The 25,084-nt window shown below is 46.4% G+C and overlaps 2 protein-coding genes across 3 annotated transcripts in view; one reads left to right on the top strand and one right to left on the bottom strand.

Annotated features, from left to right (window-relative positions):
• The window catches only part of unc5cb (unc-5 netrin receptor Cb), a 107,933-nt gene extending 90,623 nt beyond the window's left edge, over positions 1-17,310 (top strand). For both annotated transcript variants that reach the window (XM_076164270.1, XM_076164271.1), the window contains 9 exons: positions 2,388-2,579; positions 5,950-6,312; positions 8,457-8,544; positions 8,671-8,842; positions 11,541-11,774; positions 12,555-12,704; positions 12,793-12,957; positions 14,061-14,239; positions 15,169-17,310. In XM_076164270.1, coding sequence (XP_076020385.1) covers positions 2,388-2,579; positions 5,950-6,312; positions 8,457-8,544; positions 8,671-8,842; positions 11,541-11,774; positions 12,555-12,704; positions 12,793-12,957; positions 14,061-14,239; positions 15,169-15,328 — 1,703 coding nt within the window. In that variant the 3' untranslated portion in view covers positions 15,329-17,310. The remainder of the gene's footprint in view (positions 1-2,387; positions 2,580-5,949; positions 6,313-8,456; positions 8,545-8,670; positions 8,843-11,540; positions 11,775-12,554; positions 12,705-12,792; positions 12,958-14,060; positions 14,240-15,168) is intronic.
• A 1,271-nt stretch (positions 17,311-18,581) lies between these two features.
• bmpr1bb (bone morphogenetic protein receptor, type IBb) overlaps positions 18,582-25,084 on the bottom strand; it is a 40,455-nt gene continuing 33,952 nt past the window's right edge. The window contains exons 3-12 of the mRNA XM_076164357.1: positions 24,097-24,265; positions 23,848-23,947; positions 23,179-23,281; positions 21,749-21,845; positions 21,485-21,629; positions 20,988-21,180; positions 20,603-20,900; positions 20,269-20,444; positions 20,037-20,167; positions 18,582-19,668 (exon numbers count right to left, since the gene is read on the bottom strand). Of these exons, the coding sequence (XP_076020472.1) occupies positions 19,543-19,668; positions 20,037-20,167; positions 20,269-20,444; positions 20,603-20,900; positions 20,988-21,180; positions 21,485-21,629; positions 21,749-21,845; positions 23,179-23,281; positions 23,848-23,947; positions 24,097-24,265 (1,538 nt within the window). The 3' untranslated portion in view covers positions 18,582-19,542. The remainder of the gene's footprint in view (positions 19,669-20,036; positions 20,168-20,268; positions 20,445-20,602; positions 20,901-20,987; positions 21,181-21,484; positions 21,630-21,748; positions 21,846-23,178; positions 23,282-23,847; positions 23,948-24,096; positions 24,266-25,084) is intronic.

The following is a 25,084-nucleotide window of genomic DNA, read 5'->3' on the forward strand; positions in this document are numbered from 1 at the left end:
GGCGGCCAAATTGCATTTCCCGACTATCATCAGTGGCTCCTCGCTCTGTTTTTCCGTCTGTGTCCGCGCGATGAAGAAGAGGGATTAGAGTCACAACATATACGCGGGATGTATCTGCTCCCTCCGCTTTAATGCGATGTCTAACTGGAGGCTTAATGGAGAGGGGCCAGGCCACACGGCTCCTCTCCATCCTGCCCAGACCCGATCGTAGGGGCCGAGGAGAAATGAAGTCTTCCAAATGTCTGCGCTATTAAATCAGATATGTCTCCACCCGCGCAGTAATGGGGGACCGTACGTCTTAACCTAAAGAAACTCCTTTTTAGCAAATCCATTATGCTGAGGCTGTAAGGAAGCAGGAGTAACCTTTGTCTCTGGAGACGCACTGCAGGGGCAGACACACAACTGAACAAAGTCATTTATAAGAGTATATGTATTACTCAAAGGAAAGTCCAAATGAGTTCTCAGGTACCTTTCTAATCTAACACAGCAGCCCTACAAGGCTCAGTTGATGCTACGCTGTGTGTCAGAGTGTAGTATTTAGCCGTGGTGTGTTGTTATTTCCAGCGTTGGTAGTAATGTTATGTCCCTATTATACACTATACATGATGTGTTAGATGATACGCACACACTCAGTGTATATGAAAGGAAGCGATGTGCAGGGACATGGTGTCATATGCCGTTTGATCTCAGCAGTGATGAAGGTCAAAGTAGCACAGTCCTAAACTGAATGCATCCTTTTATTCATGCCGACCGTGGAGCCAATCACATTACACCCAGCAAACACACACAGCCCGTACACTCGCCCTCTGAGCAGACCATTATGTGATATTAAATGACAAAACGTATGTGATTCAGTTGTCACACGCTCTCTCTCTCTCTCTTTCTCCCTCTCTCTCTGTCTCTCCCCCGGTGCTCTTAGTCCCTCCGCTCCTCTGTTCTCCGTCTTGACGCAGATTGACTGCCATCTGTATCACTAAGAGACACCGGGCTAATTTATGACGACTCCCCGCCACCGTCGCTCATGCACATGCTCCCCAACGTGTGTGTGCGCGCTCGGGATCCGTGGCTGATGCTGCCATCTACTGGCGCAGCCATTTGCATACTCAGAGTGATGTCAGAGGCAGGAGAAGCCCCCAGCTGCCCCCCTTATTCCCTCTCCTCCATTTGATAACCCTGCATTTATGCTATTATTCTTGGGCTATTTTTACACGTAGGCTAAGCTTTCATACATGGAACAATACACACCGCGCAGACACGCACAGACACGCATCCCTTATGGCGTTTAGAAAGCTTTAAAGAAGAGCCCCCCCACCCCGCTCATTTGTTAGTTTGGTGACAGTGAAGGACATTCTTTACCAAACACTACAGAGAGTTTCAGTGGGCATCCATCAAAAGCTCTGATCTGTAATGAGCGCCTGTCTCCAGCAAGCCACTACATCCACGCCAGGCCCACTAATCACAGAGGTTCCTCCAGCAGGAAGCCGGACAGAGAGAAAAAGCACAAACTGTGGGACGGAGACGATGATGAAAGACGATTTGAGAAACGCAAGCTATGTCTAGATCTTATCTGCGGCGAGTGCGAGAACAAAGGCGGCGGCTTTCATCACAGAGCTGCGGTAATTCCGGGGGTTGACAAACGTGTGTATATATATATATCTCCATCTTGAGGACTTTTGATCTGCTTCTGGTGCTTGCTTGCCGGGGGGCGGCTTGTCATTGGGGCCGGACTCGGCTCGGGGCTTTTTATGAAGCGCTCTGCAGACTCTATCTCACTCGCATTAAAAACACCACATAAATCTGTGAAGTCAGCGCCTTCTTGCTTACGCGTTGCAAACCGGCACGACTTGCGAGATTCCTTTCGCGAGCCCGTTTTCCGCGTGGCCTTTCCTGTGTAACACCGTTCAAAGCCGGCGTTGGATGGCGAGTCTCTGTTGTGTAGCACTGGAAGGTTTAGTGTATATAAGCAGTCCATAGCTGTGACCTTGAAGAACACGTTTGACTCAGTCACCCTGCCTGTGGATGTTTTTACAGCCACGACGCAGAACAAGTAAACACTCCTCACTGATACACTCACTGTACAGCCTGAACCACCCGAGAAACTCACAACACAACGCTGCATAATAATGAACACGTTTAGGACTGATTGGGATGGGAAGGCAGCGTGTCCACATTAAAGACAACAGGGGGAAGACTTAACGTAGGGATTCACTTCCCCAATTAATAGCTGTTAATATCCGTCTCATTCTTCTAAGCAGGATATTAGTTTGCTGATAATGCCGTCATCGCCGCTCAATTGCTTCATATCTGACGAGGTTGATATTAAAGCTGAACTTATGAGCTCTCTTCCTCTTCTTCTCCCTCTTTTGTCTCCCTCGCCTCACCCCCAGTGGCCCCCAGCACAGACGACGTGGCGCTCTACGTCGGCATCGTCATCGCCGTCATCATGTGCTTGGTCATCTCCGTCGTCGTGGCGCTCTTCATCTACCGCAAGAACCACCGCGACTTCGACTCCGACATCATCGACACCTCGGCGCTCAACGGAGGCTTCCAGCCGGTCAGCATCAAGACCGCGCGCAAAGGTGTGTGTGTGTGTGTGTGTGTGTGCGTGCGTGCGTGCGTGCGTGCGTGCGTGCGTGCGTGCGTGCGTGCGTGCGTGCGTGCGTGCGCGCGTGCGTGCGTGCGTGGAGCTACTGTACCTGTATTAGGTTGGACATGAGTCAGTCAAGAGCCCATTGCAGTGTGGAACTACACGGCTTAATGGTGGCACTGTAATTTAGCCACACCCATCCATATAGGCGACGCCCCTTGCACCTAACTGCAATATTGTGTATCTCCTCCTGCAATTTGTGCTTAAAATGCCACAGTTGAATTGATTACTTAGTGAATAAGTCTACTGTAACCCCCCAAATAATCAATCAACCTGACAGTGGCGCTATGACAACAACAGGTTGATTTTGAGTCCTGATTGGAGATCTACTCTACCTTGACGGAGGTATGAGGGCCTTCGTGTTATTTGCCTTGTCGTGAACGCGTCTCAATCATCCTCTCAGCGTTTCAGCGTCTGTCTTCCCTCCACCTGACATAAGCGAGTGTGTGTGAGCGTCAGATGGGACACCTGCGCGCCGAGACACGGAGCGCGATTTGCATTATCAGCCCATATCATTAACCCAGCCAGACGCGCCTGACTCAGCCGTCTCTGGCGACACACGTGTGTCAGCTGTGATGTGAATGTAAATGTAGCCTTTTGACTGCAGATGAGCGCGGCGCCGGGCGAGAGAGAAAGAGAGACAGCAGACTGGATGTTTGCGCGGGCGAGGTGATGGAAATATTAAAACGCTCGTCGGCGTGACGGCAGGCCGATCTCTGCAGCATCATTAAGGCGTAATAAGGACACTCTGTGTGGCGCATTCAACAGTAATTAGATTTGAGCCGCTGAGGCAGGACTTAAAAGTATGACTGCAGGGATGGGAATAAACAGACAGTTGGGAAATGTATTGATTAGTGTAATAGGGTTGTAAATAGTCAGACGGAGGTGGAGAGGAGAGCGGCAGAGAGAGGAGGTGGATTTTCAAAAACAGAACATAGAGGGATAGAGTCCTTTTTAATGGCTGCTATGGGAGCAAATACCAGCTGGTACCTTCAAGATGCAGCCAAATGTGCTGTCTGTACCATCGTTCCTGTCACTTCACACAGGCCTCATGCACATTAATGATGTCTACAGGAATCTAGCACAGCACACACGGATCCAGCACGCCCCCGAAACCCTGCGCCCGCCGCACTACCACTAACAATTCAGTCGCTCTCGGCAGACTGTCATCTTTATCAATGCATCGACGTTGATGTGATGCAAAGGAAGACAAACCGGCCTCTCGTTTGTCTCTGCGTACGGAGGCTTTAAACAGATGTACCTGCTAAATAGTGCTCCTCCTGGACACATGGATGGAATTTAATGAGTGCATTTGTTGCAACCTCATACCTTCATGCTTTAAATGTGCCTGTTAGTAATTAGTTAATCAATTAGTTTGATCATTTATTTGCAGTCTTTCAGTCAGGTGTCTGTCTATATCACAGCATTCTACCCTCTGACGCTCATAATAATAAGTTCAATAAGCCAATGTTTTGTATTTTTGTTAGGCCTCGGTGCTGCTTTGGACTCCATTATATGGAAGAAGTGTAATTACGCCTCGGCTGAATGCCTAATTAATTTCAGGGCCCCTCTAGGTTCCATTCTGTGCTCAATTCTCCCTTTAATCTCTATGTCACGCTCAGGTCACATCATTATCCCACATAATTGCTTTTGTATCCAATGATGTCAGCCGATTATCTTTGAACACATTTGTGTTATTGACGGTGGAGGAGACTTGACAAAGACTTTAATCTTTTACCCATTTTTGAAGTTTGGAGGCTTTATTTATCTTTGATATATAAGTGTTTCAGATGCGATCTCAATAAATAACAGTCAGTAGATCATCAAACTGATCTGACCCTCCTCTCATCTCTGGCATAGCGAGGGTCAGAAAACAGTAGTTTGTCACTTTATATCAACTTTTTAATTGTATAACTTAGTCACCCTTACGTTTGCTAGTCAGCATCAGGGCTTGAAACTAAGACCAGAAGTTCTGCTTATGTTGTATTCTCATTATACCGACTCCCAGTGCATTCACAATTGATTTTAAGATTCTTTTAATCATCTACCAGCCGCTGCAAGGCAAACCTCACTCATATATTGTTGATCTCTCACCAAACGATGGCAACTGGTCTTACAACTAAACTCTAAATGAAAGCAGATGGTGCTTTTGCAGCATAAACATGCAGGAATCGTTTAATAATTTTCAGATTCACCCTCAAACTGGAGCCACAAGTTATTAGAATGCTGTTTTATGAAAGCCCAGAAACACAACAGTAGCAAAGAAATAGTTCATGCATCTTCCGTTGCATATGTTTTATTTCTGTAAAGTAAACCACATCATCTAACTAACGCTGGAATTTCAAGTTCAAGGTGACAAATAACTTCCCTCTTCCATTTCAGCAGCAGTAATAGCAATTATAGTAATATAATATAGTAATAATTAAAAAGTTCACTCCTAAATATGCTTTAACATATCAAAGTAAAGTGCAGTGTCATGGGCGTAGCTGCAGTCTTGCTACCTCAGGATAAGAATCATCAGAGTTGAGTCTCATCGCTCCGAGTGATCCAGCAGCTGGATGGACCTAGAAACTCTGAGTTAAGGATTCATCACAAGTACATTGAATAATTATAAGATTAGCTTGTGGCTGTCCACAGGAGGTGCCTCAACCAGAAGAGCCAGGATATCAGACTTTACATTTGCATAGAAGAAAAAGTTTTATACACAGTGTTGATGAACTTTCATGAAAAAGATATAGGAATACATACGTATACACACAAGAATATATACACAAGAGTCCTGCTGCAACTGCTGATGTCATACTTCATTCAAGTAACAAATACAGACACATTGTCACAAATACAATACACAATTATTTACAGAGAACAAAGCTGACGTTATGTTTTGTATCGGCCTCTGTATCATTGAAGAACTTTGCTTTGCTAGAAAGCCGAGTGTGTGTGTGTGTGTGTGTGTGCGTGTTCCCGCCGCCCCTCGCTCCACCCACACAATCTCGCCGTGGAGCATTCATCCTGGTACCTACCGGGTAAACGGTGCCATCTGTTGTTCATGAATCACCAGCGAGCCTTTAAACTTCTCTCAGTGAGTGATGTAGTGCGGTGCTGAAGTGGACTTCCCTTATGAGCTAAAAACAAATGAGCAAAGCAGAGCAGCAGTCGTGTTGATTGCTGCCAGCACTTTATTTCCCGAGGTTATTCATAACCGGCCCGCCACATCCATACAGTGTTGACTCAGGCATATAAATGATGATGATCACGGTATTTCTGTCTAGACATTTGTCTTCCTCTCTCCTGCCCTCCAGCCGATCTGCTGACGGCGCCCCCTGACCTGACATCAGCGGCGGCCATGTACCGCGGCCCCGTCTACGCCCTCCATGACGTGGCTGACAAAATCCCCATGACCAACTCCCCTCTGCTGGATCCGCTGCCCAACCTGAAGATCAAGGTGTACAACTCCTCGGGCTTAGTGACCCCGCAGGATGACCTGGGGGGAGAGTTCTCCTCCAAACTGTCCCCCAAGCTCCCCCACTGTCTGCTGGACAACGGCGACAGCACCATGGGCCGCCGCACCCAGACCCAGACTTTGCTCCGCACCAGGGATCCCTCCTGCACCGCCCTGGGCTCCTTCAGCTCCCAGGGGGGCCAGCTCATCGTGCCCAACTCAGGTACTGGAAGTGTGAGACATTAGCTCTGCATTAAGTGTTGACCTGCTTTATCAATATTTAGTAGAGCTGTTACTCATTAACACCTCCTAGAGTCCAGGGCTTGCAATTACATTATGACCTTTCTAGATAGATAGATTGATTGAATTGCAGCTCTGATTTCCTCCATTAAATATATAAATCACATATATGAACAAATCAAATAGCTAGTTTTGATATCCCTCAACAAATAACTGATATAATGTAGCTCTTTTGTTGTTGAACAAAGTTTTAAAAGCATCAAAAGAGTTAGTTGTTAGAGTGTAGTTTGCCTGATCAGCTTTGCCTTTATGTATCACGTCTTCTTCTGCAAACTGCAGCTGTCTGGTCTGCGCACAACATATGGTAGATAGTATATAATACACAACCTACATTATCAAACAATGATTTCTTAATTGAGTAGAAACGATCATCCATCTGCTCTTCTCCTCGCGTCCCTCAGTCACTCAGACGTTGTCAGAAAGGTTCTTAACCCCAAAACTTTACTGATTAAGTGAGAATCCACCTTAACCAGCCAACTTGCATTACATAATTCCATATTTTTGAATACATGTGTCTACGTTGGATGGATACAACCCACACAGTTTGTTCCAGTTTGGCTGTTAATGGTGGAAATATGGTAATATAATGAACTGCAGAATAAACGTAGGCACTGAATCATAAACGACTACTTAATGTGGTATAACAGATTAGGAATGAGTTTAACTATGTTTGCTCCAACTTTAGAGGGTTGTTAATCAAACTCTTCAGTATCGTCGGAATGAAATACTAGTCTATCCTTAAGGTGTACTGGAATAACCTTCACACACATCCAGATGTGGCTTTGAAGTCATATTCTAAACCATATGTAACTTATCAGCGTGTGGACTGCACACGGCGTGACAGGGCTGACTGCTTACCTGGATATGTGCGGTAGAAGTACTGACGTAAAGGTGTTCCGTTTCTCTTTTCAGGCTGCTTACATTCGTTATGCTGTCCTCACATCAAACACATGTGGGCTGTTTGTAACGTGCCACAGATGCGTGTTGACAGGCGTATACAAACTCGCAGGGACATTAAAGGATACACCAAACCTCTCAAGTTCCTCACCATTCTCTCTCTCCGATTCCTGTAAAAATGTCTTCAGCTGCCGGTTGAGCTTTGCCGCCTCATCGTGTTACATAGGCAGCAGGGAAGAGGAAGGAGCACATTTGATATTTGATCTGCTGCTAATGTCTGGGTAATGAAATATGTTGTGGCACTGTCACTCTGGTTGTTTGGTATTTTTGCATCTTTAAAATGCGTTTCCCCCCCGTAGTGGTGTCTTTGAAGCTCTGGCGTGATGAGTGGCGGTAGGCGAGACGTCCCCGCGGTAGAGTCGTGATCGCCTGGCTGCAGAAGCTGCCTGTCACCCTTTGAAAAGTTCACTACAAGGACATAGGAAATCAATGAGCTATCTGAGAAAACCCGAGAGACCTAGACGGAGAGGGCAAGAGTCTGTGTGTGTGTGAGGCTGTGTGTGTGTGTGTGTGTGCGCGGGCGCTAGGGTCCTTAGGAATAGATCGGACAGGGCATCGTTTCAAATCAATCGGAGATGAAAAACATGTAAATCATGCTGATCACAGCTCCAGCAGGCGATGAGGAATATAGAGATCATTGATTTTAGAAATGAAATGCCACATCAATTCCTTCTGCTATTGGAGAACACAGTAATGTTCCATATTTTTAATATCTGAGATGGAAGATTAAATATTTAACCGCTTAAACCCCAGAGAAGGAAAAGTACAGCTTTTATATGTGAGGTATAGTTTGGTGTTCAGCCGGTCAGCGTTGCAAGTAAACACACTGTGATAAATCTGGAACATTTGCAGAGAAGATTGTCCAGTATGTCTTGATTTAGCTGCAAACAACACAAGCTAAAAAAAAAAATACACACACACATCAGTTTGAGTTTGTGACCCTCACATCCTCACCGACTTTGACATTTAACAAAACGAACCTAATAAACACGATCATGACAGGCTGGGACGTGGCAAATAGCTATAAGGACTTTTCTGGAGTAACTGCCAACTCTCAACTCTCTGCTTGATTCTGTGTGTGTGTGTGTGTGTGTGTTCTGTGCTCTCCAGGGGTGAGTCTACTAATTCCAGCGGGGGCCATACCTCAGGGCAGAGTGTATGAGATGTATGTGACAGTCCAGAGGAAGGACAACATGAGGTAAGCAGTCAACACATCAACAACCCCAGAGCGACGTAACCCCACCCCCCCTCCCTACAATGTCACATACACACTGACGCCGCTGTCACATGTCACCAAATGTGTGTGTTACGCGTGCACCTCCAGGCCCACGGTGGATGACAGCCAAACGGTGCTGAGCCCGGTGGTGAGCTGCGGACCCCCCGGAGCCTTGTTGACCCGGCCCGTCATCATCACCATGCACCACTGTGCCGTGTCTGACAGCCAGCAGGATTGGCTGATCCAGCTCCAGAGCCAGTCGCAGCAGAGCCACTGGGAGGTGAGCCCTGAACGAAACACTCCGCAAATACAGGTCCCCCGAAATCTCTTCTCAAGGCGAGGTTTACCAGAGCGCCATTGACAGATCCATTGGAAATCTACATTGTTAATAGGAGGAGGCGCGGAGATGAGGTCGCCTGTTAAAGCGCCGTATGATTTCACTATTAAATCATGCATAATGCACGAGTCAGCGCGGGGAAGAAAGGCGCGACGAGAGTAGAAAACAGAGGGAAGATGAAAAGATACTGTGGGAAACAAAACGATGAAATGGCACGGGAGCGCGGATAACTTGGAAGAGTTGCAGGGGATCAACTTCCTGTGCTTTGTTTGTGCGGCTCAGCACTCGGAGGGAAGCCCGACTGCAAACAGGTGCGGAAATAGTAAACCTCTGATCGCAGGGAACAGGCTGGGACTGTTTTTCCCCAGACGGCTGCACTTTTATCAAATACCTGTTTGTGTTTGTGTGTGTGTGTGTGTGCGTTTTTGTGTGTCTTCTCGTGCTGTGTTGGCGTGTGGTGGCGCCCGCAGGCTCCCGTCATTAGCGGCGCTGATGATGATAAGTTGCGTTGCTGAGGGGCAGCAGTGTGAACGTCTCTCACACCCACACCGAAACATTCCACCAGCTCAACTCCACGAGACGATATGAAACTTTAAAGACAGGATTCACAATAACTCCTATCAGCTGTTCGGCACCGGTCCAGGTGTTGTATCCATTGACAACAGAGCTCAGATAAACACGATGAAGCCCGGAGGCCGTTATTGGTGTTTCTCAGAGTCCAGCACCGGCGGCAGAACACACACCTTATAAATGATACCAATATTCTTACATGTACGGAAATGAGCCAGCTATCGGATTTTACTGTTTCGATCTGTTATGTTTTCCAAAATGAAAGTAGCCTGGCATGAATTTGGTTTTTATTCATTCTTTAGCCTCCTGTTCTGTTTAAAAATGTGTCAAAAACATTTTCCAGATGCCACCAAACTGTGATTAAATTCTCCCTGCTCCTCTCTCCGTGTGGCTGCGCCTCCCCGAGCTGTGTTTCGGTTGCGGATCATCCGAGTGAAAAGTCCAAGGGCTGTTTCCCATTCCCGCCTGATCCCAGTCACTTATTGGAATCCAGCTACTTAGCAACAGGCCCGCACTGACTAGCTGGCTGACTGGCTGGCTGGCTGCGTCGGCCTCAGCCAGCTCATCCTCCAGCGGTGGCTTGAATAGCGTCGCCTCTCAGGAAGTCTTTGCACAATCTCCATCCCGCCGATGTGCCGATATGAGATATGAAGCGGGGGGGGGAAAACTGCCGGAACGGGCCGGCGCCGACATTGATGAATTGCTCGGAAGCAGCCAATAAAGCTCAGCGTAAACCGAGTATTTTAAGGAAGAAATAACTATTGATTACATCTCTGACCCGTCACAGAACGCAGATGGTAATATCCGAGGTTTGGCGGCGGCGGCTCCTTTTATACGAGCTGCTCCTCCCCCCACCGCCACGCCGTGAGATACGGCCTCATATGTCACGGCGTGTATTCTTAACCGCAGCAGAGACGGCACAAGCTTAAATGATGGAAATATAAATTTAGATTGTCATCATTGCCCAGTAAAGGATATTCATCTGTTCCAGTGACATCTACGCCGCCGCACCCATCCCTCCCTCCCTCCCTCCTCCCCCTCCCCCCTCCCTCCCTCCCTCCGCCGCCGCCACCACCAAGCAAAGACAGCAGCTCATAAAACCTGGAGCACGTGGGGCTTCCTGCATCAATAACTCCGACAAATATTCACCCGCCCACACCAGTGAAAAAAACAAACTCCCCACTGATGAATGTGTGAGAAATATGTGAATAAATTCTGGCGTTGATTGTTTGTTGTGTGTGTATGTGTGTGTGTGTGTGTGTAAAGCCTTACATCCCCCCCCGCTGTGTGTTCTAATTATCCCCCCAATAAGGAGCCGTGGCACCGTCTCCCAGGAGCCGTTACAGAGTCTAATGATCAGCAATAATACTACAGTTAAACGGCCCGGCTCACAATAAAATACTGTAATTCCTCTTCTGTCTCTCATAATGGGCCGAATTAATGCCGGGGCGCCGCACACAGGAGCGTCCGGATTAGAGGGAGAGAGGCAGAGAGAGAGAGAGAGGGGGATAGAGAGAGACCCTCCGTTACTCTTTTCTCTCTTTACTAAGTTTTTATTTGTACTTCCCTCTGACCTCGGAGACACTGGAGAGGCCTCGTTTTGTCTTGGCGGTCAGCATCGGCGAGCTCGTTGTTAAATAATTTAGAATGCCTACAAAACTCCTACGTGACAAAGTAAAAGTTGACTATGTTGTGTAATCACTGTACAAACACGCCGGGGTTCATCCAGAACTAAACGGAATGAACTCCCGCTTTAGGGTGTCGGTTGAATTCCTCCAGCTCAGCCTCACTTCCTGGTGTTGTTGTGTTGGACTGAATTATGTGAAGCTGTTTCTAATGTTTTACCGTCTGAGAAATGGTTTGAAATGAAGTTGTGGAGGTGTAACGATGCAGGGAGAGGACGAGGTCACAATACTTCCTCACAATCCCATCTCACTTCTTGCCAAAAAGTGGAACATTTAGCAGAATCGAAGCGGACGACTATTACCCATGATTCATGACTTACAAGAGCGTTTCTACCGTCGTTTCTCTATTTCCGCCCTTGACCCCCTGTCTCTCTCCCACGCCGCAGGACGTGGTGGTGGTCGGGGAGGAGAACTTCACCACGCCGTGCTACATCCAGATGGACGACGAGGCCTGCCACATCCTGACGGAGACGCTGGGCACTTACTGCCTGGTGGGCCAGGTGCTCAGCGCCGCCACCACCAAGCGCCTCACGCTCGCCATCTTCGGCCCCGTCACCTGCCCCGCCATGGAGTATCACATCAGAGTGTACTGCCTGGACGACACGCAGGACTCGCTCAAGGTACGGCGGCAGGGCCTGAATGTGTTTGTGTGAATGCGCGTGTGTGTGTGTGTGTGTTTGCAAACCACGTTTTCTCTCTTTGTCTGTTAGGGTCAAAGGTTACGGCAGAAATGAAATGTGTTTCTAAGCGTTAATGATTGAGAGTTTGTTATTTGGCGGAATTGTTAATGTGAAAGTGTGTGTGTGTGTGTGTGTGTGTGTGGGCATAGTCAGCAGATGAGGTGTGGGAAGCAAAATGAGAAATCTTTTTTTCTGTGTGTCACAATAATGGGAAACAAGCGCATGCATTTGAATAGATTTGCCAACTCCGAGTGAAACGTAGCTGCTGTGCCAACACAAAATAAACCATATTTACCCCCTCACACACACACACACCCTCCTCTGCTGTGTCCTCACCTCCTCTCTGTTTAATGCCTCCTCCACCTACACGGAGGGAAGATAAGACGGGATTATTGCGAGGAGGAATATTGTGCTCGGTTATTAGGTTTGTGAACGGGTAATGAGAAGTGATAGTGATCGGGCTGGAAGGACGCTGAAGTTGGTTTCAGATGGCGGCTGGTGGACTGGCTTCATAAAGCCCGCGAGGCGCCGCTACAATGTGAAACGTTTTCATTTGTAACTTCCCATTCGAGCGTTTGCAGGGGGAAACGGCCCTGAAACTGAAACTGAAGTGCAGCAGCGACAACAAGTGAGAGACGCAGAGCAGAGCGGAGCCTGAAGCTTCTCTCTGACGCTCCGATGAACGCTGAATGAAGCGTGTTTGTTTTTTTGTTCACGCAGGAAGTCCTACAAATGGAGAAGCAGATGGGCGGGAAGCTGCTGGACGAACCAAAGACGCTCAACTTTAAAGACAGCACCCACAACCTGAGACTCTCCATCCACGACGTGCCGCACACCATGTGGAAGAGCAAGCTGCTCGCCAAGTACCAGGTAAGGCGGGAACACGCCGGGAATGAAAGGCATTATGGCGCCTCTGACCTCTCTGTCCTCTGACCTGTCTCTCTGCCGCCCCCTGCAGGAGCTCTCCTTCGAGCAGGTGTGGAGCGGCTCTCAGAGGAACCTCCACTGCTGCTTCACCCTGGAGCGCTTCAGCCCCAACACGGTGGACCTGGCCTGCAAGATCTGCGTGCGGCAGGTGGAGGGCGAGGGTCAGATCTTTCAGCTGGACACCACGCTGTCAGACGTAAGAGCGCCGTTCTCAGACCCCTTTTACCTCTTCGCTCTGTCCTGCCACGGTCTGGAATGATTTTGCCGCCGCCGTGCGCAGGGAGACACGGGGACAGGATAGGAGAACAGGAGTCGCGGCCTGTGGTGTATTCCCGCCTGTGACGGGGTGGAGACGGAGCGCGGGGAGAATAATCGGCAGGCGGTCGCACTGTACTCGCTTCACAAAGGCCATCTGGCCGGGAGAGCGGGGAGTTTGAGGGATGGCGAAGCACTCGGGCTTTGTGCTTGGTAAAGAGATGAATTAGAGGACGTGCGTGGAGAGCTGTGTGTCCCTGCTCGGCCTTCGCTTCATTTGTCTCCGTGTTTTCACTCTCGCTTCCGTGGCCAGACCTCAAACGCTCTCTCTCTCTCTCTCCGTCTCTCTCTCTCCTCCAGATGCGATACGTCTGAAGATCTCTCGGCCTGCTCGCGGCGAGAAATGGACGGCGATAAAAAATGAACGTTTCCTCACTTTTCACACGAGGCCTGTGCCAGACATTTCCCTGTGTAGCGAATCCATTTCAGTCCAAATCGTGTTTTTTTTTCGTGAGGTTCGTGTGAAATTGTGTCTGGAGCGACGCAGCTCAGAGGCCGGAGCGACCGCCACGACCACCGGGGCCGATATTAGTTCCTGTGGGTTCTATTATATTCTCTGGCTTTCCACGTGTTGTTTTTGAAATAGAATATGAACAGATATTTAGTAGTGTGTGCCTGTGTGTTAATGACACACACACAAGAGGACGCATTTGACACCGTAGTATGTTTGCCTTTTCGTCTGGAGAATCTGGAAGGACTTCTGTATTCCCTGAAGGTTTATAACTTTTATAGAGTAAATGTTGATGTTGGAGTGTGTTGGCTGAATGTCCAACTGCTCTGTGTGGTCATAGTCGTACAAAACCAAGAAAGAGGTACGACGATTACTTTGTAAAGGTCCTTCATGCTGCTCTCAAGTGTTTTAAGTGAGGAACACCAATTTTAAAAATTAGAAATTGCCACATTTAGTTTCCTTGTTCCCACCAAGACCCCAGGCTGTCTGACCCTCTTACCCGTCTCACCACGTCTCCCTCCCTCCCGTTCCAGGACTCCCAGAACATCGACACGTCTCTGCTGGATCCAGCCAGTAACATCACCACGCTGGTGGGGCCCAACGCCTTCCGCATCCCCGTGTCCATCAGGCAGAAGCTGTGCGGCAGCCTGGACGCGCCGCAGACCAGAGGCAACGACTGGAGGATGCTGGCCCACAAACTCAACGTTGACCGGTAGGTGAACGGGAGCGGGTTTCACACCACATGCAGTAAATGTGTCGTTTGTATTTGGAATGTCTATAAAAATCAACATTTAATTCAAACTCTGACGTGGCTACAAAGGTTTAATAGCAAAACTCCTGAAGTATCACTAATGACATCATCAAAACAATGACTGGGCTGTTATTCAATGGATATCTGTTGATTTAGTATGTTTTTTTAGTTTTCCATTAATAGTCCAGGGACACAAAAGGACCGTAGTTGAAGGATTTGTTGTTATTTGTGGTTCTACTGCTGTGAAAAGACTTTGCTTTGTCGATTCCTCTCCTGGACTGAGCTGAAAAGAGACAAAGATAGAACGGGTCTCCTATTCAGAGCGCTTCTTTGCCCTTGACTTTCTGTGTGTGAGTTTGTGTGTGAGCTTGCGTCTGCGTGTGAGTGTGTGAGATGGTTGTACAGCGCGAGTCCATTTGTAAGGGCCGCGCTCAGCGGGGCGGCTTTATCGAAGACGGCAGCTGCAGATTGACGAGACCACTGACGGGGGTTCGGCGCGAAAGGAAGGCGAGTGCGGGGGCGGCGTCGGAGGCAATCTCCTGCTCGCAGCCCACATTCTTCACAGCAGCAAACCCACACAGTAAACGCATATTTGTGCGTATCGGTGCTCGCAAACACGCATAATTTCCTCTCAAATCCACGCCGTCGCCTCATTGGACAGGAAGGTTAGAGAGTTGATTTGAAATGAGGAAGTTGGAAGACGAGACTGCAATGTTTGAGGTGGAGGATAAGGATGCAGATGGTGGAGCTAAAAATGTTTAAATCGCTTTTTCAAACAATGGCAGCTCACCAACTGTGCATATTATGTTCCAATTTGAGTAAACAGGCTCCTCTCTATTACCCTTTTCCAATCTTTCCTCATTTTTCTTTGCCACAATCATTTTGTCCAGGTATCTGAACTACTTTGCCACCAAATCCAGTCCCACCGGTGTGATCCTGGACTTGTGGGAGGCCCAGCATTTCCCCGACGGTAACCTCAGTCGCCTGGCCCAGGTATTAGAGGAAATGGGACGCCACGACAGCCTCGTTCCCAACGCCATCGAGCACTGACACCTGCCCGCCGGGGAGCGTGACATTCCAGGGAGGAAGAAGACAATAAGAGGAGGGGGAGGGTCCAAAAGAAGTTGGCACCACAGGGGCGAACGCGCACACAGACACACACACACACACACACATTCAGACTCACACACACATAGATGGATAAACTGTGTGTGAAGGGGATTGAGTCATCGGGGAGAGGAGAATGCACAGGAAACAGCAAAGTCTGCTCAGCCATGACCCAGTTAAACATTGGCAACAGAGGGTATAAAAACTTGCAGGGGAAAACAAGAGTCTCAGCCAGTCAGCTCACTCTGGCTGTTTATTTCTCTCTGGTACCACTTGATACTTCTGGCTCTGGTTTCCTTGGAAACGGCTGCGCGGTTATTCGGATTGGACGGGATGCGACGGCGACGGCGCCCTCGCCCGCAACACCGCCGCCTGACGAGTTACTGGAGACTGTGGAGAGGTCAGAGGGTCAAGGAGCAAGGCTTGATTACAGGAAGAAGCGTTACTCTCTCTCTCTCTCTCTCTTTCCCTCCACAGCGATGCCGTGGACGAGTATCTGTTCTGTGATCACATATTTAATAATATGCCTATTTATGCATATCTTTGTTTTGTTTCTGTTTTTTTATGATGCCTTGTTTTTGAATATTTTGCAGTATCCTCACGCTTCGTTTCTTATTCCATTGTTTTTGGTTGTGTTACAGCACCTCCTGGTGGACATAACCTGTCACTCACCTTTACATGTACATAAGTCTTTGAGGATGTAATCATACATGCTTAGTGTTGTTTAACTACAATGAATACTTTTAATTCATTTTATGTATTATTATTATGTTATTACGATTGTGTGTGCTTCTTTTACATTATTTTGTTAGTCTTAAAAGATATGTTTTGCATTTTCTTTCATCTTGATGACACCGGTCCATCTTCACTATCATAGTTTTCTTCACATTCATTCAAATCTGTTAGCTGTTGATTTCCTTTATGGTAAACTCACTTACATGAAAGAGGCAAAGCAGACAGGGAGATCCCGTAGAGAAGGGAAGATGTATGCGGCTCGTCATATAAGTATATTTTTCTAAGACCAATGCAACTGAATATGACTGCTTTTTACCAAATAATTGACATACAGTGTATGAGGTTAAATTTAATACAGAGGATGATAATCTACACATCGTGTCAGTTCTTCTTCGGAACAGAAAGACACTCGTATGTGATTATTGTTTCGTTTTGTGGAGAATGAAGACAATTCAGATTTCTGCATTTCTAATGTGCATCAGTGACAGAAGCCATCAACAGTACATGATGACACTGACTCTGTATAGCAATGTGTTATAATTGTAAATGCTACATTCCTTTAATGCAGCAGCACTTGTGACTGTGCAAGTGTTCTTGTTTATTCTGATTTTTTAATAGCAGTTGTAACAGTTTTTCGTAAAGCCGTCTATGCAAACTTTGCATCCTTTTGAATCGATATGTACATTTCGGTGAGCCACGCCTTTGCAGTCTGTAGTTGTTCAGCTTCATGATGATTATTGTGTATAGTGAGAATGTAGCCCGTCTATTTCCGGCTTTCATAATGTTCTTCTAACTGCTCGAATTTCATCAGTCAAGTTCTTGTACAAAGTGTAAGAAAGAATTTTTAAGACTAATAATAAATTATATTTATATGCAACACTGAATATGGGACGTCCTGTTGTTGTTTTCTCAACAAAAAGCACCAGTAAGTGATGTAATTCAACATAGTTTCCATCTGTAATGCAGTGGAAACCCCAAGTTCACGTCAGACAGCCAGACGCATGATCACACTTCTGATCAATTGATAACAGATTTTTCTTTCCTTTTTGTTTTTATTACTTTGAAGTCCAATCAGATTACTTTCATAATACAGTGTTGGTACGGTGCTGGAAATCCATGAAAAGCCTTTAATTTTATGTGGTATTTTCAAGGTTTGAAAAGTGCTTGGATTTTGAATAAAGTCCTTGAAACCGCTTGAAATTAAATTGTGATTGCATTATTTTCATACTAAATCTCTGGGTGAATAATTCACTTTTTAGACAAAGAAATACCACAGTGGGTGTATCATCACAGTAAGTGTGTGATCTGCCTGTCTCTGATGTGCACGGCCTGATCAATCAGTGAGTGGGGAAACATGGCAGGAGGTCGCCGAGTCAATGAGCGAAAGAAGAATACAAGCCAGAAATGTATTTCCTGAAGAACATGAGCTGTGATTGCAGTGGCTGAAAGTGTGCAATTCCCTGAAAGATTCAAGTCCGAACCCTGAAATTTCTTTTCATTCATAGACCCTTCATACTTTCAATTTAATGAATTTGCTGTAAATCCGTAAAATGGTGTCCAGAGGGAGTATCTGGCATTACATTAAAAAACGATTTGGGCCATGGTTACACATTAATAGCATTTTGGGAAAGATTAAATGGATCCCAGTGTCATGTAGATGTTGTGTTTGAAATTCTAGAGTTTGAGCCCTTAAATTAACCAAGATATGGGCTTTTCACACAATCAAACAATTTAATCCATGGTTACAATCATTTTGGGAAATCTGACCAAAAATAAAATTTGCCCCAAACTTACAGAACATGATCCTCGTGTCCTGTAGATGCTGATTTAGAAAATTTTAGGGCTCTACCCCTTAAAATGACCAAGATATGGGCTTCGGGAAAATTGGACCAAAAATTCAATTTGCTCCAAACTTACAGAAAATTATCCTCGTGTCCCGTATATGCTGATTTTGAAAAAATTAGAGCTCTAGCTCTTAAATTGACCAAGATAGGGGATTTTCATAAAAAGGAAGAAATTGGTCTATGGTTACACTGACATTTTTGCGACAGGCCTGTAGATCTTCAGTCTAACTCCCTCCCAACTGAGCTATTTCATTTGTCATTTCTCACAATGAAATTAATCAATAAATCGATAAATTTGCTGTGCTGGATCACATTGAGAGTAATACAGTAAGTTATATGGCAGGACACTTAAAATAATAGATTACTTTTCAGTGTAAAGTATTTGATTTTGAGACTTTGATAAGATTGATTAGTTTCATTGAATAGATTTATTTCAAGATAAAATTTCTAAAACAGATTACCCACTGAGCACCAGATACATTTTGAAGTAATGAATTACCTCTCGTTTCTAGATGTGTCACTGTAGTGAGCATTTATCTATCATTAACTATGAGGAATTGTTACTGTTAACAAAGACACACCAGACATGATTTGAAGACAATTATTTTATTGGGGAATGTTATCCAGATCCACCCACACACCCTCATGATCGCATATGTACAGATTAAATAAGGCACGTGCCATAGTGGTAGAGTGGACGGGGACATATTCTGTACACGGATTATCAACCAGATGAGGCAAGAATTATCACTCAAAGATCTGAGCCCAGCTAATCTATGTACAATTCAAAAGTGAGTGAAAGATGAGAGAACATCTCAGTCTAGCTCTGGAGGCCTTAAACACGCATCAGAGTTCACAGATCCATTAGTGACATAAGTGTTTTCCCAGAGATCACTGAAATACTGTATAGAAAACAGAGTGTTTGTGTCTCTGCTGGACTCGTGTGCTTCCTCTGGGCTCAGTCAGGTCTGTTCTGTGGCATTGTCTGTCTTTCCTGAACACCAATAACAATAATAATAACAACAATTACTTGCATTGATGATGTCACGGAGTTTAACAATGAACCCCGGTGAATGCATATTCATGTTGAGCTCCAGATTACAGCCTGCTGCTGTTGGTGCTAATAACCTTACAGTTTGCACTGAGGAGAAAAGAGAATAAAAGGCAGCTGTGACAGCACAAAAGGCTGCACATAGAATACTGCTAAATGGCTTTAGAAGTTTCCCCCCCGTGTACAAACCATCAGAGGGATTATTGTCCTTTTCTACCTTTGTGTCCCCGTCTGTCTGTCTGGACACCTACTACAGACAGTTTGGACTAGATGACCACTCCGCTTTCACAGAAAGCACAGCCTGAACAAACAACTCCATCAGGGGGCTGAGGCGGCTCAGGCGATGGGCTGATCTGCCCCTCCTCTTTCTTGGCTCTCCATTCACCCCGTCTTTCCTCCTTCACCCTTCCTCATCCTCGTCTTTCACAGTTTCTTTCCCTTTTTCCTATTGGCCAGTGAAAGCAGCGTCATGCCAGCGGCAGTGCGGAGTCTCTGGGTGACGAGAGCGTCCCTCTTGTCTCCCTTTGTCACAGTTTGATGTCTTGGGACTCTAACATCTTTGCCAGGGTCTTCTTCACTCTCAGAGCCGTGAGGCGAGAAGCAGGATTATGAGCCCAACACTCTGACATTAATTTGCCCATCTGTCGCAGACACTACAGACACACACACATCCACACACACACAAACACAGGAAGGAGAACAATGTTGTGTCATTACTTACAAATATTATTATTCTGGCTTTTATTTGCCACCTTAAAGGCTCTATCATCTGGAGAACTACAACTTTGTAAAAGAGAAACAGTCTACTATGAAGAAACTTTCATTAAACACTAATTACATCCCCCCCCCCCCCCACACACACTTTTTACTACTAAGATTAAATACATTCTTATACATTTTTGAGACTGAAATTGAACTTTTTTTGTTGTGGGAGAGACTTTCCTTTTTAAGTCTTCTGTATTTCCTTCAATTGTTACATTTAGCTGATTTTTTCCTCTATAATTGAATATAAAATAAATACCTCATCACTGCTCCAGCGGTTAGCAAATGAAGGTCTTTGTTTCTTGATGCAGACCACCTCTCTCATGTCCTCATAGGACGGATCAGTGGGCACAAGCTCATGATAGGGTAACTGATAATCCTCCACAATGCCTGTAAGAAAAGACACGTGTGTGAGTGTGTGTCCAGACTCACATTGGTCTTCCTCTCACAACTGAATTCATTTTTGAATTGAAATGATTTTTTCAGCTGACCTCCAGAGATGCACCGCCGCGCCACCTCCCAAAGGATGAGGCCAAAGCTGTACATGTCAGCCATCATGAAGGACTGGAAGTAGCTTCTGTTCAGGGTCTCGTCCAACACTTCAGGGGGCATGTAGCGCTTGGTGCCGACCCGCAGGTTGGGGGGAATGTCCACCTCGTTAGTATCACTGCAATTAATCACAGAGTATTTACTCATCATGGTAAGATTTCACACACATACCATCGAAATATAGTCAGTATAAGTTTGAAGTATAACGTGAGATCTAGTGAGATGTTTGTCACATAAGACCCCGACCTCTCCCTGTCTTGGCTTTGGTTTTCCAACCTGTTAAACTTGACAGCCAGTCCCAAGTCGGCTATGCAGCAGGCTCCATTCTTCTTCACTAAGATGTTCTTGCTCTTCAGGTCACGGTGCGCGATGGCCGGTTTGCCCTGCGTGCCGTAGATCTCGGTGTGCAGGTGACACAGGCCCGATATGGAGGAGTAGGCTAGCTTCAGCAGAGACTTGACGTCTAGCGTGTTGGACTTGAGGTAGTCGTATAAAGATCCGTTTTCGTGGTAGTCTGTGATAAGGTACAGCTGAGTCCACGAGCCGGTTCCCTTAATGTCTGCTGCTATGAATCCTGGAAAGTGGAGAGGAGAGATATGACTGGTGTGTGCCTTTACGCAAATGACACATCGTTTCCCTCAGTCTTCAATGCCATCCTTACCCAGTATGTTGTCGTGTCTCATGAGGAAAGTCTGGTAGATCTCAGTCTCTCTGAACCAGCTGTCCTCCTCGGTGGTGAAGAACACTTTGACAGCCACTCTCTCTCCTCTCCACTTTCCCATCCATACTTCTCCATAACGGCCCTTTCCAATCTGCTTCACCATCTGAATCTGCTTGGCGATGGTACGCTGCACCTGCACGGCCACACAAACATTGTCCTCATTAAAAATCTCTTATCACTCATCGCTTCCTTCTGCCACAAAGCCGAAGCGGTCTGGACATTCATCTATAAGCACATTTGTGATCTACATAACAAGCATTTTTTTTTAACAACATAACAACATAACTGACATCACAATTATAGTTATTTTAAAGCAACACAAAATCATCAAATGTCCAAAACTAGAGCTAAAGGTGGAGTCAGTGCAGTAAGTAATGATATGCACTGTATGTCTTGAAGTGTCCATCCCAGACAGAGATGCAGTGAGTGTTCCTTACCAGTAGAGGGAGCCCCGAGCCTGACCCAGAGCCGATGCTGCGGGAATGTTCTATCAAGTCCTTCAGAGACTCCCCGGGGGGAATGTAGGTCTCATCCTGCTCCAGATCGATACTGTAGCGAGGCCGTGACTCCTGGCGCTTATATCTGCCACGGCAAAGTGATGAGATGTTCACTCAGAGTGGGTGTGGAAGCCAGACGTACAATGTGCTGACACGTGTAGCTTATCGGAACTGTGCTATATGCAGGAGGCGCAGGTTTGTTACCTCAGGTAGCAGCAGAGGAGGATGAGGCCCAGGATGATGGTGCAGACTATGATTGAAATGATGAGAGCCATGAACTGGATACTGCTGTCGACGTAATCTAAGAGATGAGGAGAGGAAGTGCAAATATTATTAGGAGATGTTTTGATTTTATAAGATAAGAAAAGTCAGTGGAGTCAGAAAGGGAATGTCAGCCATTACATTATAATCAACACCATTCTAAATTTCATTGACAGGGACAAGCTCCCTTTTTCTTTCACCCCCCCCCCCCCCCTCCCCTCCCCCTCACTGCATGTGATCGATCACATCCCCTTCCTGAATCCCACAGATCAGATGTCGCACTGACATCGCTACAGAAGCCCCAGAGGCCCAAAGCAGCTCTGGGGCTCTAGCATTTCTGCCGCGCTCCTGTCAATCAGAAACACACACACACACAGAGACACACACATACACTTCCAAAGGCATGAATACAGGGAAAAGTTCACACACACAAACGGCACTAGTCTGCAGACTAGGTCGCACACAAGCATATACAGCCACACTGGTGAGCTTCTGTGAGTTGATTGGACAGATTATCTAAAGTTCACCGGGCAAATCAATGTCAGACTGTTTGGACTAAAAGACAGCGTGAAACTACTGTGTGAGTCGGTGTTATAAGTGTGTGAGTGTGTGTGTGTGTGTGGCTGACTCTGAGATTCAGAAGTCATGATGCGAGAGATGGGAATTAAACCAGAAAAGTTGGAAATAAATGATTAAAGAAGGAAAGAGGGACAAAAGAAAAGAAGGAAAAAATAAAGATTGCTGCTGATGATGATGATGATAGTGGTGGTGTGCATGTGCATGTGTGTGTGTGTTGGAGTCCTGCAGAGTGGCAGATGGACAGATATCTCACATCCGTGCTGGGGAGAGAAACTCAAGCAGGCCTTTGGGAGAAGCTGTCCTTTTCATTAGAGGGTGAGAGAACAAGGCAGGCCTGCAGGCTCCGTTTCACCTGCCTCACTCGCTCGCTCTCTCGCTCTCTCTCCCCCCTAACCCCCAACAGCACGCACGCACGCGCACACACACACACACACACACACACACACACACACACACACACACACACACACACACACACACACACACACACACACACACACACACACACACACACACACACACACACACACACACACACACACACACACACACACACACACACACACACACACACACACACAGCAGCATATGCCACTTCACTCCCACCACACCGCACTGTGGTTTGTAACAGCTTAAACTGTCACTACCCATCATGGCCCAGCGTGGCCTAAGTGGGTCCAATCTGAAGGCCACTCGCACTATGAGGTAAAGCAGGATTTGGGCAAACGTAAAACTGCTCATGTGCGAGCGTATTTGTGTGTGCGTGTGTGTGTGTGTGTGTGTGTGTGTCTTACCTGTGGTTATAAGTGGAGGCAGAGTAGGATGCAGGTCTCTGTTGCAGTAGTCCTGGTCTGTGCAGCATTCTAGAGCTCGCCTCTGACGAGAATTCCAAGTGTCCTGTCACACACACGCACACATGCAAACACACACATAAGCCGACAAATACTTGACAACAAATACAAGTCTTGCACTCAAACTTCTATGCAAGTAAAGTTAAACTGAGACATTTTCAATCTTAACTAAGTTAAATGTTGGTTAAATCATACAAGAGACACAAAGGAATAAGAAATTTAGAATGGATAAACGAAAGCAAGAGAAGAAGACGAAAAGAGGGCAAAGGGTTTATAAGGATGAAGGAAAGGAAGGATAGAAGAAGGAAAGATTTGAGGTTATGAGGTCATTTCATGATAAATGTAAAATCTCAATTTAATTGCTAAAAACAGACAAACAGTTCTTGGAAATGTAGTGTAATGAAATGAACAGTGCTACTAAAGGCACTAAGTTAGATAAAAGATACAATTATTAAGGAACAGCAGCCTTTATTTCTAATATAGAAGCAGGTTTTTCCACTGTGCAGTTTGATTTAAAAGGCTCCCATAAAGAGCTACAGTATAGTGAGTCACTGAGAGCTTATAAAGGCTTACACACACACACACACACACACACACACACACACGACTTACTCTGCACTGAAACTCTGAGCCGGCGAGCCCCAAACAACCTGCGGTGAGCACAGCCAGGCCCCCCTCCTCCTCCACCATGGTGAAGCAGGAACCATCAGTCCTACAGAAACACACACACACACACACACACACACACACACACACACACACACACACACACATTTTCATTTTAGTAAAATGCATTAATCCATCATGGAGATCAGTGGTTTCATTATGTGTGTGTGTGTGTGTGTGTGTGTCTGATCGTACATGCAGGTGTTGTTGACAGAGTCCTCGGGGCAGTGGTGGTAGCAGTGGCACCACAGCATATTCTGGGTCGAGGACGTGGCCACGCCCCCGCCACCGCCGCTCTCCTCCGACCTCCGCTCTGAGCTCACCTTCCACCCGTTCTTCAGCAGCATGGTGTCCAACATGTTGGCTGTGAGAGAGAGAGAGAGAGAGCTCAGACCCAAACATCTGGAAGCTGTATCTTTCCTCTGGACAGTAAAACTTAAGCACACACACCAGAAGGAAAATTAAAGATGGAATAAATCACTCGACCCAAACAACATTTCTGCTAATTTTCAAACGGGTCTTTAAATAAGCATTATGGGCGGCGCTGCCCTGGCACTGTTGCCATGGCAACGCCAGCCACAGAAAGTGTGAATATGTGCCAAACCCACCCACCAGAAAGAAGCCTTTGTGCTTTGTGTGTGCGTGTGTGTGTGTGTCTGTACCTGCGGGAGCATTCATTGGGAGTTTTCTGCATTTTGTGCATCATATTCAAGTTTATCACCATATTACAATAAAACAGAGCTGCTAAATATACTTCTGTGTGAAACAACAGCAAACACTCCAGAATGTTATCAAGGTCAGAGGTCAGAGTAAGAAAGTACCCCTGTTATCATCATTGTTATTATTATTATTAAATATCCAAATGAACTGTTTCCATCTTAAAACTGACCATCAAATCCAGCCAGTAAAGGTGAATGTGTGAGATCAGTGGAGAATGAAACCAGTTTTGACAGCAGCTCGTCCCTCAAGACTGCTGTGGTCTGAGAGCGCTAGACTAGAGTAACAGATGGATGTTCTCCCCTCTCTCCCTCTCTCTCCCTCTCTGTGTGTGTGTGTGAGTGTGAGAGAGAGTGTTTTTTGTACAGACTGTATGAAAGAGAACATTCACGGTATGAAAACCAAAACGTTGCGATATCGGGCACGTTGGTGAACGCACGGGCCCCATCCATCAAATACATCCCAG

Source organism: Genypterus blacodes, unplaced genomic scaffold (genome assembly GCF_046128005.1).
Source record: "Genypterus blacodes isolate CSIRO-AG114 ecotype Tasmania unplaced genomic scaffold, CSIRO-AGI_Gbla_v1 ptg000133l_1, whole genome shotgun sequence".
In the NCBI taxonomy this organism is placed as follows: domain Eukaryota; kingdom Metazoa; phylum Chordata; class Actinopteri; order Ophidiiformes; family Ophidiidae; genus Genypterus; species Genypterus blacodes.